The sequence below is a fragment of the Mastomys coucha genome, unplaced genomic scaffold (assembly GCF_008632895.1).
Source record: "Mastomys coucha isolate ucsf_1 unplaced genomic scaffold, UCSF_Mcou_1 pScaffold12, whole genome shotgun sequence".
NCBI lineage: Eukaryota > Metazoa > Chordata > Mammalia > Rodentia > Muridae > Mastomys > Mastomys coucha.
Genome location: NW_022196894.1, coordinates 88368860 through 88385730, shown reverse-complemented (window position 1 = coordinate 88385730; position 16871 = coordinate 88368860). Strand labels below are relative to the sequence as shown.

Below are 16871 nucleotides of genomic sequence, written 5' to 3'. Positions count from 1 at the left end.
AGAGGACTTTATAAGTTACTCTTTCTCTGAGATGAATGCTTTTCCAAATTATCACAGCCAATGAACCCGATTCTTACCCTCACCTAATGTCTGTGCCACCCACCAAGCAGAACCATTGCTCATTGAAACAGCTGGCGAATGACTTTATGGATAGACCATCTTAATACACACACCATTTCTTAAATGAATGTAACCTGTTCTCTGTGGGCAGCAAATAAAGTCACTCACTCAAGTCAAATAGCTTTGACCATAGCAGGAAGTCTGTATCAAAAAATTGTGCCTACAATTCATTTCTTGGTGCAGCAGAACTATCAACTCTCAGCTTAGCTATGATAGAGGTAAGATCCTTTGGTAATGTGAGGGTCATTGAAGTACAGCCTTATTACAATGAAACCCAATGTCTAAAAATTGTTCTTATTTTAGGCTTGTACCACAGTAAGAGCCAAGATTTTAAACTCTACCAAACACAAAACAAACAAACAAAAAGGCTTTATATATTTATGTTCATTTAAGAAAATACTAGTAGTGATATGTTATTTTGAAATATACAGTTAATATGTTTGGAGTTATTTAAAATTTATATTGAGAAAAATGTATTTTCACTATTGCTGTAGACAAACATCTACATAAGACTGTTAAATTGATTGTTGTTTTATATCAAAGAACTTTTATAATACTTATTTTTATTGTTATAATATTTTCTAAATTTTAAGGAATATGACAAAAAAGGTATTGTAGGTATTGAAGGGGGTCTCTGGGAGGAGTTTGGGTACAAAAGAGAAACAAGAATGTGATTTAATTCTATTTAATTAAAATATGTTTTTAAATGTTAACAAATTCAGATAAATTGAAATCATGTAACTTTTCTCATCATAATACATTAAAAGTTAAAAAAAAAAAAGACCAAAAAACAAAATAAAATAACAACAACAAAAAAATAAGAACAGGAATGGGAAAATGAGCAGAGCCCCGCTGTTGGACAGCATTCTTATATCACCCACTTGAAAATCAAATCTAAAACAAAGTTCTGACAGGCTTGCTATTTTCTTCGGTGCCAAGAACTGTACAATAGACCTTTTCCCCCCATCTTTGGACAAAGCTCTTAAAATACTTGGAAATTCAGATGGACTGAGTCACAGAACTGTTCAAATACTACACACCCGCTCCTGCCAATGCCTCTCTCTCTGCTCACTCTCTTGGAAACAATAGTAGATTTTCTGTGTCTGACAGAAGGAAATATTTTGAGTAGCGTTGTGACTTGTCTACAAAAGAGGCGACAGGGCTGAGCATGATCTGAAAGTGGGAGTCGTCCCTCCGGGGAGGGGGTGGGGGGGGGCTCCCCTCTACCCAAGGTGGGCCCTACAGTGTTGCTTAGCACCAGGCCACACGACAGCAAAGACGTTGCTGTCTAAAAGCAGTGTGTTAGTGTGTGAGTGCCAGGGGCTGACTGCACGTGGGTGTGCAGAGGTGGGTGGGGTTGTGGGTAGAGGAGTGATGGCCACAGGGGGAAGAGGAAGGAGGCCCACAAGGAGACCCCAGGGGAAAGGAATCCTCTACCTGGTCTCTATGGCTTCCTCTCTTCTTCCCGTTTAAGATTCAGATGGAACTGAATCTTGCACGCCATTGATCACTGAGATTTCAAGATAGCTGAGGTATGCTGCAAACTCATCCTTGCTCTGGGCAAGCAGAGGCTTCAAGCCTGGACATCTCTGATGCACAGGACTGTAGTTGACTCCCGCTGGCAGCAAGTAGCTGTGTTTGAATGAGGAGGGGAAATGTCCGAAGCCAGTCCCTCAGAGAGAAGGAAAGGGGTTGGGGGAGGTGCTGAGTAAAATCTCCCTGGAACGAGTGGAGAAGCACCCTAACAGAAGGATCTCCGTTCCCCCTAGGGAGGACCTGAAGGGTCCCCTGGTCTAAGAAGGGAAGCTGGGCTTCAGGACACGAGCCATGACAGTGTATTGGAACTCTTCGTTCAAACGTTTTAAGGGCCAGCAAAAGGGCTTAGCAGATAAAGGCACCTGCAACCAAGTCTGGTAGCCAGAGCTCAATCCCAGGAACCTATAGGGTAGAAAGATCTCAGTTCCTATAAATTATCCTCTAATCTTTGCGTGCATAGCATGCACATGTGTTCACACACAATATAAGTAAATAATGTAAAAAAAAAAATTAAGGGTTTTAATTTCTTCAAATTCCAACTGGTTGGGAAATGAGACAGGGACAAGTCTACTGTGCTGCTCCAGTTTCCTTGGCCTGCAAGGGGTGAAGTGGGGGGAGGAGGAGTGGACACAGGGTGGGGTATACATTGGTGACTCTTCATCCACACAGCTGTCTCGTGCATTGGAAGGTGCTTAGCAGCATTCTTAGGTGTCTTGGCTCAGTTCCACTAGCACCATTCCAGACTCTGCCAAGCATCACTTAGACACAAAATCTTTCTGGTTTCCATTAAACCTTCTAGGGAGGCACACTTTCCTCCATTGGTAGGCACTGGCTATGACCATGTGGCACCTTGGTGAGTGCTAAGGATGCCAAACAACCTGCTGTGAATCAGAGCACCACCAAGGCCCCAGGAGGGGAGCCCTGGGCTCAAGCACCACAGAGGCCCCAGGCAAGGGGAGCCCTGGCCTCACAGGGTCTTTGACTGCTTCACCGGGTAGGTAGTGACTTTTCTGTTGCTGTGGTAAAACACCATGAGCATAAAGAACTTATGGAAGAGACAATTTATTTTGACTTATGGTTCCAGAGAGATGAGTTCACCTTGACAGGACGCAGGGCAGCAGTTTGCAGGCATGACAGCAGGAACATGAAGCAGAGGGCTCACATCTTCAACCAAGTGTGTGAGGCAGAGTGGGGATCAGAAAGTGACATGCTTGCTCTAGCAAGGCCACACTTCCAGAACCTCCCAAACAGCTCTACCAGCTGGAGACCACGTGCTCAAATACATCGTCGGGGAAGATGTTTCTTATCTAAACCGCCTCAAAGAGTTGAACAGCCTTGGACTCTGACTTAAGTAAAAGGGGAATTCAGAACAGAAGGACTCCTGAACTTGACCCTAGAAGTGGAAGAGGTAAATTAGGCCCAAGTGACCACAAGGTCTGCTCTGCACACAGATGTGTAGTTCCACAGAGAGGGGCCTGCAGCAGTCCTCCTCCTTGCTATCCTGGGACAGCTTCTGCCTCCACTCTGACCTGCCCATGGGCCATTTTGGTCACCTGCTTTGGAACAAGTGTTTAGCCATTCAAGTCTCAGAAAACCGAAAGCAGTGTTACACATGAGTGTCCTTTATATTTCACAACCCAAAGAGACCAAAGAGACACACAAGCCTGAACGTACTTTTTCCCCTAATGGGAAGGGGCTGTCACACTGTCTGCATTTCTTAAAGCAGATCCCTCAGTTGCTGTACAAATTGGCTTTCCAGATAAGATCATTCACTCTCATTTCCACCTGTCGTCCATTCAACAGGCTGGGGAGGGGGAGGGGTGGGGCCAGTGACAGGTCTCTTGTTCCTCAGGACAGTATAATTAATGATTTGTGATTTCAAGCCTGAGAATTTTAGAAGTGGCCAAACATGAGAAGTTTTCTGAGTCACGAGAAAGAAAGGAAATGGTTCAGTGGCACGGTGAGTGCCCTTAGACTCTGCAACACTACTGTGACAGCTGTCACATGCAAGCGCCACACGGTCCTTTGCAGACAAAAAGGGTTATTTTATCCAGATTATTCCCCACATGGCCCGGGAAAAGGGACTCGTTTGTAATCATCAAAGGAATGCTGACAGAATACACTCTATTATACTCATGCGAATTCAAGATTTGTTTTGGAGATCATTCTTGGATTTCTTCCTCCCTGTTCCTCTGAGCCCAAATGAGGCTATTTGTATTCATGGAGCATCTGAGGCACACATGAAATCAGACCATTCGCAAACATGGTTCAGATTCAGCGGCCCGAGTTGTGAATTTCAATGGTGCCTGGTTGCCCGGACTTACAGTGCTCTGTGTTTGGAAAACTAGGCTGCTGGGCGGAAACATTGGCCTCTAACTTGTTAATGCAGAGAAGGTGCAGTGTTGGGGCCTGAGTACTCTAGGGGTACAGGGGTTGGAGAAGGCGTGAATCAGAGGCTATGAACATGTAAAATCTGTACACAGGCAGAGTCGTCTGCCAGGTCTGTGGCACAGAATGAAGCACTCGTGTGTAGCTCTGTGGTTTGCTATTACTTCAGAGGCTATGGAAATTCTATTATCTATCTGTGGCACAGAATGAAACACTCAGTTCTAGCTCTGTGGTTTGGTTATTACTTCAGATGCCTGGCAATTCTATTAACTATCCCCTCCCTTATGATGTGCATGTCCATGAATCCATCAAAACTAAGAACAGGACAAGAGTGGCTGGCTCTACAGGGTAGTCATGTGTCATCGCTGGTACCTGAGAGACTTTCCTTTCCCACAAGATTGCCCTTGGGTAGTTCCCCTGGAAATGAGGCTCCCCTGGGGAGGATATGTGAGCATTTGGGGCTGGTAGTCAGTGAAGTAGCTCAAGTTTGTCACGAAAGGGTCTGGTGAATTTAGACAAAAGAAGAAGATATCTGGGCTGAGGATGCAACTCGGAGGCAGAGTACTGCCTGGCATGCATGAAGTCCTGGATTTAATACCCAGTACTTGGAGAGAGAGAGAAAAAGATACCAAAAAGAACATCACTCTTAAGATAAAGATATGCAAGCCAGGCATGCTTGCGCACAATTTTAATTCTGGTACTTAGGAGACAGATGCAAGCAGACTTCTGTGAGGCAAGACTGACCAGCACAATGAGTTCCAGGCCAAGAGATGTATTTAGTCAGACTTTGTTAAAGAGGAGGAGGAGGAGGAGAAGTGCCACTTGTGGTTTGAATAAAAATAGCCCCCATAGGCCCATATATTTGCATGTTTAATCCCCAGCTGATGAACTGTTTGAAAAGGATTTGGAGGTGTGGCCTCGTTGGTGGAAGTGTGTCACTGTGGGTGAACTTTGAGGTTTCAAAAACTCAGGCCAGTCTCTCTCCTTCCCTCCAACCCTCCATCCCTCCACCCACCCCTGCTGCTTCTGTATCAGGATATAAAGTTCTCAGCTACTTCTCCAGCATCTAGCATCTTGCCATGCCTGCCTGGGTGCCACCGTATTTCCCACCATGATGATAATGGACTACCTATCTGAAACTGTAAGCCAGCCACCAATTGAATTCTTTTTTTCTACAAGTTGTCTTGGTTGTGGTGTCTCCTCACTGCACTAGAACAGTAACTCAGACACCACAGGGTGTGAAGACAGAGCGGGACACATGGGAATGGATCGAATGCTGTACAGCTTCCATGTTCTGCGTCACTGTTCTTTCTCAGGCACTTTCTCTGGACTTAACATCCTATGTGAATGACATCCTGTAACAAAGCTTTCAGCAAGGCTTTATCACCGGAGAAAGTCTTCATTCATATTCGTCTTTGTCAATACTTTGACATGTCTACAGACCAAGGCTGACGGTTATTTGAGTTTTCATTTCCTCAGAAGCACGACAATTTACCTCCCTGTCTCTGTCTCCCAGTGCTGCTGATGGGGAGAGAGACTTTATAGATTATATTTTCCTCTCACTTTGCTTGGTTTTAGTATTGCAGAGGTTTGATATGTCTGTGAATTACCTAGCATGAGATGCTTAAAAAGAAATCTTTCCGAAATTCCTGAGTCCTTGTCGTACGGTTCTGTGACGTTGAGTGTGCACCTCTCTCATTTTTCTCCTGGAGAATCCAGCGTGTGCTAGCTTTCCCTCCACCTTGTATGCCTATCCCTTGTTGTTGTTGTCATTGTTGTTTACCATTTTCTATGTTTTTTTTTTTTTAGGCCTTTATCCTTCCTGCTTTATTCTGAATAATTTCTCTAGCATTTTTCCATATTGCTGTTTCTCTCTTCAGCTGCATCTCTGCTCATCAACTTGTCTACAAAGACGCTCATCTCAGTCAGTGTAGTCTTCGTGTCCGGAGCTACACCTAGCTTTCCTTCTGCTGTACATTCTTTTTCTTGATGGACTTTGTTCTTTTCTGACTCGGGGACTTCTGCCTTTCACTTCTCAGGAGCTCTGTTGCTACTGCTGAGTATCATTCATATAATGCCTTTTTCAATTGTGTGCTCATAACCGGCAGACTCTCACCTCCATGAGTCTATAAGTTAAATTGTATGTGTGTTGAAGAGGTGCTCATATGAATCTTGAGTGACTTGTAATGCTTCCATGTAAGGAACAGCTATGTATTTATTTTTTCCAGGTAGAACACAGGATATGGATAAGTGCTGGTAAAACCAGCAATGAACTTTACAGAGGTGGTATTACTTTAAGTCATTTGGAATTTATGTTATTTTTCTTCTCTTGATATTAGAAAACTGTCTAGATTAAAACTTCTTCATTTAAAAATGAAATTATAAGGAGTCAATGAGACGTGAACATGAAGCTCGTAGAATAGCATCTGAGGGAGGCCACGTGAGGAGGCCACTGAGGGAGGCCACGTGAGGAGGCTACTGTATGTGCTAAGCCAGAGTTTTAACTGGAGTTGGCTATACCTAGGGACCAGCAACAGGCTCTCCTTCTGAGAGGAGGCAAAACTCATAGATAGCTGGGCTAATCTGGCCATCTCCTCATAGTGCTACAATCTTAACAATCTTAGAGACTCCATGATCTATGCTCCTAAGCAAGCTAGTTCCTTACTGAGAGACACAAAAATACCAACCTCACTTAAACAGTAACAACCATTCATAAACGTTCAAAAACCTTTGCCCTGCTTTCTTCAGCCATTCCTTAGCTCAAATGACAAGTGTATGGATTTCTGAAACCAGATGAGTACTGGGCTCAAATCCTAACTCTAAGTTTTCTTGACGGGAGGGGAGAAGAAGGCAAAGAAGCAGTAAGGGATGGGAGTGGTCCAGAGGGTAGATGCTGAGGGATGGGAGTGGTCCAGAGAGAAGATGCTGACTCATTAACCTTCAACTGGTGCCATCACAGGAATGCTAAGTCCTAAGCTAACAAGATGAGAGAGAAGATCAGCGATCCCCACTTGTTATAATAATGACCCATCAATCAAAATATCCAGAAAAACACCTCTAATATGTGTATGTTTATTTATAAATTATATACTGTTCAACTGTGAATGTACATGCCAATTATAAACAAAGTGTCTTTTTTTTTTTTTTAAGATGAAACAGCAAATATGCCTTGCCCTCTCTGTGCACAGGAATCATTGCATATGAACATTCAACATACTGCAGGTCAAAAGTACTTAATTTTTATTTGTTTCTTTGTTATGGAGCTTTGGCTGGCCCAGATCTTACTCTATAGACCAGACTGGCCTCAAACTCAAAGAAGTCTGCCTGCCTCTGTTCCCGAGTGCTAGGATTAAAGGCGTTCCCCACCACACCTGGCCTTCAATTACACCTGTGCTCACCTCAAGTTCACTGTGGTGGTGCAAGCTTGGGTCATTCCAACACTCAGGAGGCAGAGATAAGAAGAGCAGGAGTTCAGTGACATCCTCAACTAGCTCCATAGTGAGTTTGAGGCAAGCTGAGCTACATGAGACTCTTATAAACACATACATGCACACACAGATACACACATGCATGCACACATGCACTCATGTGCACACACACACATGCACATACACGCACACACACATACATGCATCTTCTCTCTCTCTCTCTCTCTCTCTCTCTCTCTCTCTCTCTCTCTCTCTCTCTCACACACACACACACACACACACACACACACACACACAGTTTGTCCCTGTTCTGAATGGTTACAGGTTTCTTTTCCTTGGGCTCATTCACTAAACAATATAACAACTATCTGCATGGAGCTCTGGCTGTTTTAGGTATGATAAGCAGTGGCTGAAAGCCCACAACAGGAGCTGTGTAGTTAACACTCAGACAACCAACATGCCATTTATTCAGAAAGGAGTATTTGACGTCCATGAGGTCCTGGGGTCAATCCTCAGGAGATACTGAGAGATGGCCAGCATGATCGTGTGTATCACCCACGACTGCAAGCCTCTTTCCAATGAGTGTCATGAGAAGCTGCAAAGGAAAGTGTCACTCCAGGAGCTACTGGGCAAATTGCAGACACATTTTTGTTGGTCTTGTTCCCTTGACACCATCAAAAGCCACGTCCCCCTAGGCTAGCCGAAGTTCAGTGTTGGAGGCAGCTCCCGTTCTGCCAGTGAGGCACTCAGGGTAAGTTAGCTTCCCTATACATGGCTGAGTTCTTGTCTGTAAATGAGACAATACTCACCATGGGGCTGCTACAGGGCTGAAATCAAATAACATTGAGCTCAATTAATTTCACTCCCTTCTTGCTGTCTCTTCCCTAGGATGCTGCTAGGCTGCCCTTTTTAATACAGCACCAGGGAGACCACAGCCATCAATAAGGGACCCACTTGTGAACTGAGACATCTCTTTACTGCAGGAGGGGCCAGCAGGACATTTTTCAAGTGCAGCTGCTTTCCACGGAAACAGACAGGCAGCTTGAGACCCTCATTTCTCTCCTCTCTTTCCATAAGAGCCAGACAACTTCAGACATTCAGTTTGGTTTCCTTCTAGTATGGGCTGGCATCTCACTCAGAAACAATTTTTTTGCCGGGCGGTGGTGGCGCACGCCTTTAATCCCAGCACTTGGGAGGCAGAGGCAGGTGGATTTCTGAGTTTGAGGCCAGCCTGGTCTACAGAGTGAGTTGTTCCAGGACAGCCAGGGCTACACAGAGAAACCCTGTCTCGAAAAACCAAAAAAACCAAACAAAACAAAACAAAAAAAAAAAAAAAAAAAAAAAAAAAAAACAAAAAAAAGAAACAATTTTTTTTTAAGTGACAGTAATTCCTAGGTAAAAGGGTAAAGTGACTGAGGCATGATAAAATGCAGGTAGTGTGTGTCTCTGTGTGTGTGTGTGTGTGTGCACATGTGCACGCCAGTGCGTATGTGTAGATGTGTGAGTATGTATGTGTGCATATGTGTGAGTGTATACATGTGGGTGTGTATGGGTGTGTGCATGTATGTACTTGTATGTGTGTGTGTGTGTGTGTGTGTGTGTGTGTGTGTGAGAGAGAGAGAGAGAGAGAGAGAGAGAGAGAGAGATAGAGGTCAGAGAATATATGTATTGTGAGGTGGTAGTGAGCTGGGGAAACACGGGCCTGGTATCCCTGGTGGGTCACCTTGGGCTAATGGTGAAGGGAACCCCATTCTGCCATGTTCTGGGTGGACTGATACATGAACAGGAAGTAGTTCTGTCCTGTGACTATTGGCATAGTGCCTCTAAACTGGCTGCACTTTAGAACTACCTAGGGAACCTTAAAAGAACCCAGCGCCTGGCACTCTACAAGTCAGTTCAATCAGAAACCCTAGAATGCAGCCAGACACCTGACATTCAGTTACCCTAGAACTATAGACCTGGGTATATAGGCTATTCTATACACTTAGGGTTGCACATGGTTTATCTGGGAACAAAACAGGACATTTAGCTTTCTAAAAATGGACAACTATGTGCGTCCTATTTCCCTCTCAGGACTTGGCCTCTAAGACCCGCCATGTCATATGCTGAAATTCTGGCCAGTAGAACATGAAGTGCCCAGGCAGGACTATTGGCTGGATTTCAGATGACCCGTGTTATAGACTGATTTACATGCCACGTGGATTCCCGTTAGAATGGGAGTAAACTTGGAGGTATGTTTTTTAAATGGGTGTTAGTTAAGACAAGAGCATTATGTGGGTCCTAATCCATTTGACTGGTGGCTTTAGAAGAGGAAATAAGCACACAGATAGACACACAGGAGGATGGCCTCATAGGTGAGAAGTCTGCAACCTCTAGACCAAGGACAGAGGCAACTGTTGCTGTTAGAGACCCGGCCTCTCTAACTGCTTCTTTAAAGAAGTATTTATTTATTTATTTTTTTTTTAAGGAGATTTAAAAGGGATTTTGAAAAATGCTATGTGTATATGCGTTTGCCTCGTGTATATATGTCTACCACATACATGTCTGACTCTTGAAGAGGCTAACAGTACATTGGGTGCCCTGGAACTGCATTTACAACATGTAGGTGCTAGAAACTGAACTCTAGACCTCTGGAAGAGCCGTATTCTTTTTTGATTGTTTTATTTTGCTTTTATTGTCTTGTTTTGTTTTTGCTTTTTGAGACAGTGTTTCTCTATGTAGTCCTGGCTATCCTGGAACTCACTCTGTAGCCAGGCTGGCCTTGAACTCAGAGATCCACTTGTCTCTGTCTCCCAAGTACTGGGATCAAAGGCATGTGTCACCAGCAGCCAGAGCTATTAATTGCTTAGCAATCTCTTCAGTCCCTATTTTTTTCCTACATTTTAAAATATATTTTAAGGGGGAAGAACATGAGCGCCACTGCATCTGAGAATGTGGAGGTTGGAGGACTCACTGGTAGAGTCTGTTCTCCCTTTCCACCATGTAGGTCCAGGTGTTTGAACTCAGGTCACCGGGCTTAGTAACAAGTGCCTTTATCAAATAAATCTTCTCCCAGGCCCCTAATCTTCAAAACTGTGAGCATACGTCTATGTTCATGAAACCTATCCTGCAGTGGTTTGTGATGGTCACCTGAGCAGGTGACCACAGTAGAGTTCCAAGTACAATTTACCACCAGTAGGAAAAAGCAATGTGGGGACCAATGAAGTCTCTTCCCTCCCATCTCTATCCCTCTTGCTTCTAGCTCTCTGCATCTTTCCAGAACTCAGGGGAAACAAATGGATACACTGTATCAATTGACTCCAACAAGACTGGGTTCTCTTCCTCTTCACACTCGACCCCCAGCCCAAGCCTCTGAACTTCTTTAAGGAGAAAGGAAAGAAAACAAGATGAAAAGAACACCTCAGTCTGTCCTCAGCAGAGAAACAACAGAGAAAGGCCACGCAAAACAGCTCAACAAGTGGCCCAGACAGCTGGTCAATATTCCTCCTGATTAGTCATCTTAAGTAACGTACTTGTCTCGCAGTAACCGAGAGTTACAGTTCCTCTCATTACCCTGTGGATTGTCTTCAAGGTTCAAGTGTTTGCTGTGACCAGAGATTGATTCCCAGAACCTGGAGTGGGAGGAGAAAACCTGCTCCTGAAGGTTGCCCTCTGACCTCCACAGCTGCACTTTGGCCACTGCCCTCACACACACACATACACAATGTATACAAACAAACAGTGATCAATAAAACTTAGAGAAAAAACAACTCACTAACTGCTGAAGGGCACTTTGAGCTATCTCCAAGAGACACACGGAAGCCTCAGGAAATAGGTGATGCTCATCTGTAGGCAAATGCCTTGTTTTTTAATGGTTGAGACTCCAAAAGGCGTCCCAGCACCCTACACCCCAGACCCCTTGCTTTGTTCTCCAAAGTAAGAGAGTGTTAGAAAGACGTCTAACGTCTGTTTGCTTTCTAAAAGAGGAAGGGGAGATAATCGGGGATCACTTTGGACATCTTGGGCCTGCCTGTTCCTGTATTTGAGAGATGTAGGAGAAAGAGCAGGACTTCATCGTAAGCAGGAAAAACAGACAAAGCCAGGTACTTAAGGCTGGAACTGAGGGCCGCAGGCATTGATTTTAAAAGTGCACTCTTGTTTTCCCTAAGAGAATGTATTATATGTGTGTGTATTAAAAATATAATAAATATATATTTATAAATATAAACTTATAGAAATAAATATATTTATATAGAGAATATATGTATATATACACATTTATTTTGTGTGTGTATATGTGTGTGTGTGTGTGTGTAGAGATCAGAGGTCAACTCTTTTTCAACCATGTGGGTCCAGATATCAAACTCAGGTCATCAAGCTTGGTGGCATCTTGCCTACCTTGAGATACATTTTTAATGCAGGGATGGTAGCCTTCCAGTGGCCACCGCACCCTCAAAGCCCCAAATCTTCAGAGAGAAGAGGGTATGGAGAGCCTGGGCCTCAACAGTCTTGGGGGTGATTAGCCCAAGTCCCAAGCCCAGAGGAGAAGGACGGGCAGCTCTGGATTATGAAGAGATCTGATGGCAGAATCTCCAGGGGTGGGGAATCAATGACCCAGGAAAAATGACACCAGCTGACAGCCTAAGGCATTAGCCTGGGAAAGCTGCAAAGGGGAGGAGACATTAAGTAATGTTCTCAAATTGCAGGGATGAACAGATGCACTCGATGACTCTGACAGGGGCCCACCACATTCTGGGACTTTCTGTCACATGAACACTTCCTCTGTCCTTCTTCACAAGCCCAGGGTGTCCTGAACTCCCTCTCTCTTCCACACTTTTTTGATGTTTCTTATTTAGAAAACAAGTGTCTGTATTGTCAAACACACTCCTAGCCCTGGGCTCTTGTGGTAAGGTTCTGCAGGGGCGAGCCTGCTGTGTCTTTTCCTCACATACACACACGCCAAACTCATAAAAGGGAACAGGCCTGCCTTGTTCCTAGGAAATCAGGCAGTACCCTTTCGGGCCACAGGAAATCAATCACAAGAAGGAGTCCAACACTCTCAACTGGACACTCAAACTGTCCATCTGGGATCTTAGGGTTTCCCTTTATGCTACTACATTATTTCACGGTCTGCTCCTGCAGCTGCAATTTAAAGTTAAACGGGCCAACTCTCCCCCCAAGACTATGGTGGTTGTTTCCCCTGATCCACATTATATAGAACTTGGGTTTAAACCTGAGCAGACCTACAGTTTGGGAAGACAGGACCACATGTTTCCTTCCTTTTGGTCCCTAGACAGTAATGAGGAAGGCTAGAAAGGCCCGGCAATGCCACCACCTGCTGTTGGCTCTGAGACCTAGAAACCACAGAAAACAGCAGGAAAAGCCATCCATCAACCTCACTACTTAAGAACCAAAGCACCTGTTTCTCACAGGATGCTGCCTCCCGGTTTGTAGGCTAGATCCGATCTACATCAAGGTGCTGAGCACAGTTAATTTCGAAACCTGTGTGGTAAACTACACACTGTTAGTACTGTAACTGCTTTCCTCAAGAAACAAACTCGAAGAGTCTATAATCTGCTGGTGGGGGAGTTTCATTACACTTTGTCTAAAGCAATATTTGTTCAGTTGAAATGATGTCATGGGATGGGGTGGTGGGGCAAGGGATGGTTGTGAGCTTTTAATTCTTCCCTTACGATAATCAGGGCAAGAGAGTGGCTGAACTTGGAGCCGCTCGCTATAGCTTAAATCAGCAAACACATAAAGTTTCTGGAAGCCAAGAAATTTCTATTACAGAAAAAGAAAAAAGTCACCATCGGGGGGCGGGGGGAAACCGATGAATTTCCCCAGCACATTTACCAGTTTTGATTCTCTGCAGCTTGGTTTTAAGGACCATGGTTTGCTTGCCAAACAGGCATATCTTGGCTTCCTTGGCCAGGCAAGAACACTGCCTTGATATTAAATATTCTAAGCAAAGAACCTCTGACCTAAGGGCTCTCGGCTAACAATGAATAACATTCTCTGTAAGCAAACCAGAAACCCAGCTCAAGTCTGCGCTTCCAGTTTTTTTGCCTAGTCTGTCACAGGAACAGAACAGAGCAGAGCAGACGGTGACTCTGTTTACCACAATTATGCTGAAAAAGAAAAGAAAAACTGTAGCAAGGAGGTGGTTAGAGTCTGTGCCCAGCCTGAACTTGGCAGAAAGTGGTGAGAGAAAGGACGGAGGTACAGATGCTTCCTGGGGTTGATGGAAAAAGACGCCACTGAGCAGATGGAGATCCAGGGGGTTACAGTGTGGAAAGACATTTGTCATTTTATCATGGGTTCTAAAAACCATCCCCACAACTGCCACCTGCAGCCTTCCTTGCCTCACACCTTGCTAAGATTTTTACCCAGAGGTCAGGTAGGAGTTTGCCAAAGAAAGCATTGATCTTTGACTCTGCAGGAAGGAGCCTCTCTCTCTCTCTCTCTCTCTCTCTCTCTCTCTCTCTCTCTCTCTCTCTCTCTCTCTCTGTGTGTGTGTGTGTGTGTGTGTGTGTGTCTGTCTGTCTGTCTCAGTCTCTCTCTCCCTCTGTCTCTGTCTCTCTCTGTCTCTGTCTCTGTCTCTCTCTGTGTGTGTGTGTGTGTGTGTGTGTGTTTGGGGGTGGGGTGGGAGTGCTGCCACCTTTTGCTGGAGAGTCATGCCTCTGTTCTGTCAGCTTCAAACAGTCTCAGAGCATCTCCACCAGCCCTCCAGTCTTCCCAGGCTCCCTCTCTCGAGGCTGGCTTGGACTTTCCGTCCAGTGTGCTGTGGACTAGTCTCCTTACATGGGTACCCTGGAGTCTGGTTGGGACGCACCCTTAGCATGGGGGTGGCCAGCCAAGTGCAACTCTTCGTCCAGAACACTGTAATCTTCCAGAGTTGAGAGTGGTAGGGAGATCAGCTTAGGGGTCCTCTAATGAACATATAAAGGCCAGGGTTGAGTCTCTGATGCCCAGGAAACTAACAAAAGTCAAGAGAGCCCCCAGAAACTCAAAATAAGTCCTGACTTAATAAGGGCTGGCTTCCCTGCTACCACCACCTAGATGCCAAGGGCTCCTACTAGGCAAAACAACTAGTTAGGGAGAACACTTCAACTTTAATCCAACCAGGTAGTGCAGACGCAGCTCACCTGGGCAACAGCTAGGGGAACGCGGACTCAAGGCAAGCAAGGGCGCTCTTACCAGAGAAATCGGTGAGTGCGGATGTCTCTTTGGAGCACACTAGGACCGTGCAGTAGAAGAGGCTCAGAAGCTGCCCCGGAGGCTCTACCTGCCTCCGGAGGCCCTGATTCTGCGCCGATTGGGGCGCGGGCGGCGGGCGAGAGTGTCCGGGCAGGAGCATGATGCGCTGCTGGGCGCGCTGCTGGGCGCGGGCGCTAGTACTGGGATCCCAGGCTGGAGGACCGCGTCACATGGCAGAGCGCGTTCGTAGCCACCGGCTCCCGGCCCCCAGCCGTGTCCTGGTCCAGGCTGCTGGGGTTTCTTAGGCGGCCGCCGGGTCCCGGATCCCCAGCCAAGGGGAGGGGGGCGGAGACCCGGGGCGGGGCGAGGATCCCAGGGAGGCCGCGTCGTAGTTTCTTCTGAAGAAACCTCCCTGGCTCCAAGAGCCTAGTCAAGGGAGTCTAAGGGGTGTCGCCTCGTGTCCCGGAACATTGCCGAAGCCGATCGGGGGGCGCCAAGCCCCTAGCGGAGTGCGTCTCCAGCAGCGATCCCGATGCTGCGCAACTTGAGCGCTTTCCACGCCCGGGTCTCTAGGCGGGGTGATGGCCAAGAGCTGCTGGCTCAGCCTGCGCTGGCCAGGCGCCAACCTCACCCAGGCCGGTGGAGCAGCGCGGCCGGTGCCCGTTCGTGACGCACTTTAGATCCAACGCAACAGCGTACAGCCCTGACCAGAGGGGAGAGGAGATCGTGGGAAGATGGGGGTCCTGGAGAGAGGCCTTATTGTCTCTGCCACCTTCAGCGCTTGATGTTCAGCCACCAACCACGCAGTACCTCCTATCGCACTGAATGGGAGACTGGGTCCTCACCTTTCTGCCCACCACACAGTGATCTGCCTAGGCTCTAGCGGTCTGGACCTGAGCGAACTGATAGTCTCAGACCAGTCACGAGGCTCCGAGCCCGGTTCTTTTTGCCCGGATGGAGCTTCCTGTAGGTGCTAGTTGACAGCAGCCCTCGGGGATCTGAAACTGGGCTGGAATAAACAGTCGCTGAGCGCTTATAATTGAGCTTTGTTTTAAAATGGGCCACGGTATCTATATGACCCTGTTGACTACGCACGGCGTCCACGGATTTGGACACCCGTAGACCAATAGATCGGTGACGACACCGGGGACTATGAGTGGGAGTCCGGAGCTGCGGGCCAGGTGCTAGGCACTCGGCCTTGAGAGACCCCAGACCTACGAACAGCGCAGGCGTCCAGGCCCCGCGGCGCCGGAGGGAAGGAGGAGGGCCGGGCCGGCGGGCGCTCGGCACAAAGTGTTCCCCATCCACAGCCGGGAAGGCTTGCCAAGTTCAACCAGCGCCTGACGCGGAAACGTAGATAACGAGGCTCAAGGGCGGATCCAGGCTTTCAGCCACGCCCAGCTCTGGGAGCAGAGCTCAGAGTGCGGAGGCCAGACCAGCAGAGCAAGAGGATACGCTGCCTCCCTGTGGCACTGACCCAGAGCTGGACCATTAGATTCAAGGAGGATGAGAGCCACACATCCTGCAGGGGCTAGGTCGCCCAAATTGAGATCCTGAGGATGGGAAGAAAATGCTAAATATTGGTGTTTGTATGGAGAGGTGTAGTTTGCATAGCTTTGGGCTAAAGATATGGCTCAGCGGTTAATAGAACTTGCTGCTGCTTTTCCAGAGGACACTAGTTCAGATTCCAGCATCCAGCGCTGGCAGCTTCTAACCACCCTGAATCTCTCAGGGGACCTCGAACTCTAGTCTGGCCTCCTCAGGCACAGGCATGCGCTTGTACACACACACACACACACACACACACACACACACAAATAAATCTTTTTTAAAAAAAACACACAACCTTAATAATCATGGGATATAAGTTTAATATGAAGGTCTTACTTTGGGTAAACTGAGGCTGGGAGAGTAGGCAAGGTTGCTCAACTCACAAAGATCACTGGAGAAAGAGCATGCAGACATCGAGTCCCTCCTGCACTTCTATCTTTCCCCTCATCTAGTATAGATTGGTGACTAGTGTGCGCCATGTTCTTTGGCAGGGCATGAAGATGCTGACACCGGAAGGGAACCATGATCCCTGAGGGATGGGGTCAGACATTTTGAACCACGATCCCTGAGGGCACAGAAGGGCAGGCAACTTTGTGCTGTTGGGGCTGAAGAAGCTTCTAGATGCCTCTGACACTGAGAGTGCATCCCCATGTGTCCATATTGTCAGGC

General features: G+C 46.7%; 1 protein-coding gene across 3 annotated transcripts in view; it reads right to left on the bottom strand.

Annotated features, from left to right (window-relative positions):
* Eva1c (eva-1 homolog C) overlaps positions 1-15326 on the bottom strand; it is an 84111-nt gene extending 68785 nt beyond the window's left edge. For all 3 annotated transcript variants that reach the window (XM_031364365.1, XM_031364366.1, XM_031364367.1), the window contains exon 1: positions 14652-15326. In XM_031364365.1, coding sequence (XP_031220225.1) covers positions 14652-14811 — 160 coding nt within the window. In that variant the 5' untranslated portion in view covers positions 14812-15326. The remainder of the gene's footprint in view (positions 1-14651) is intronic.
* Between the last annotated feature and the right edge of the window lie 1545 nt (positions 15327-16871).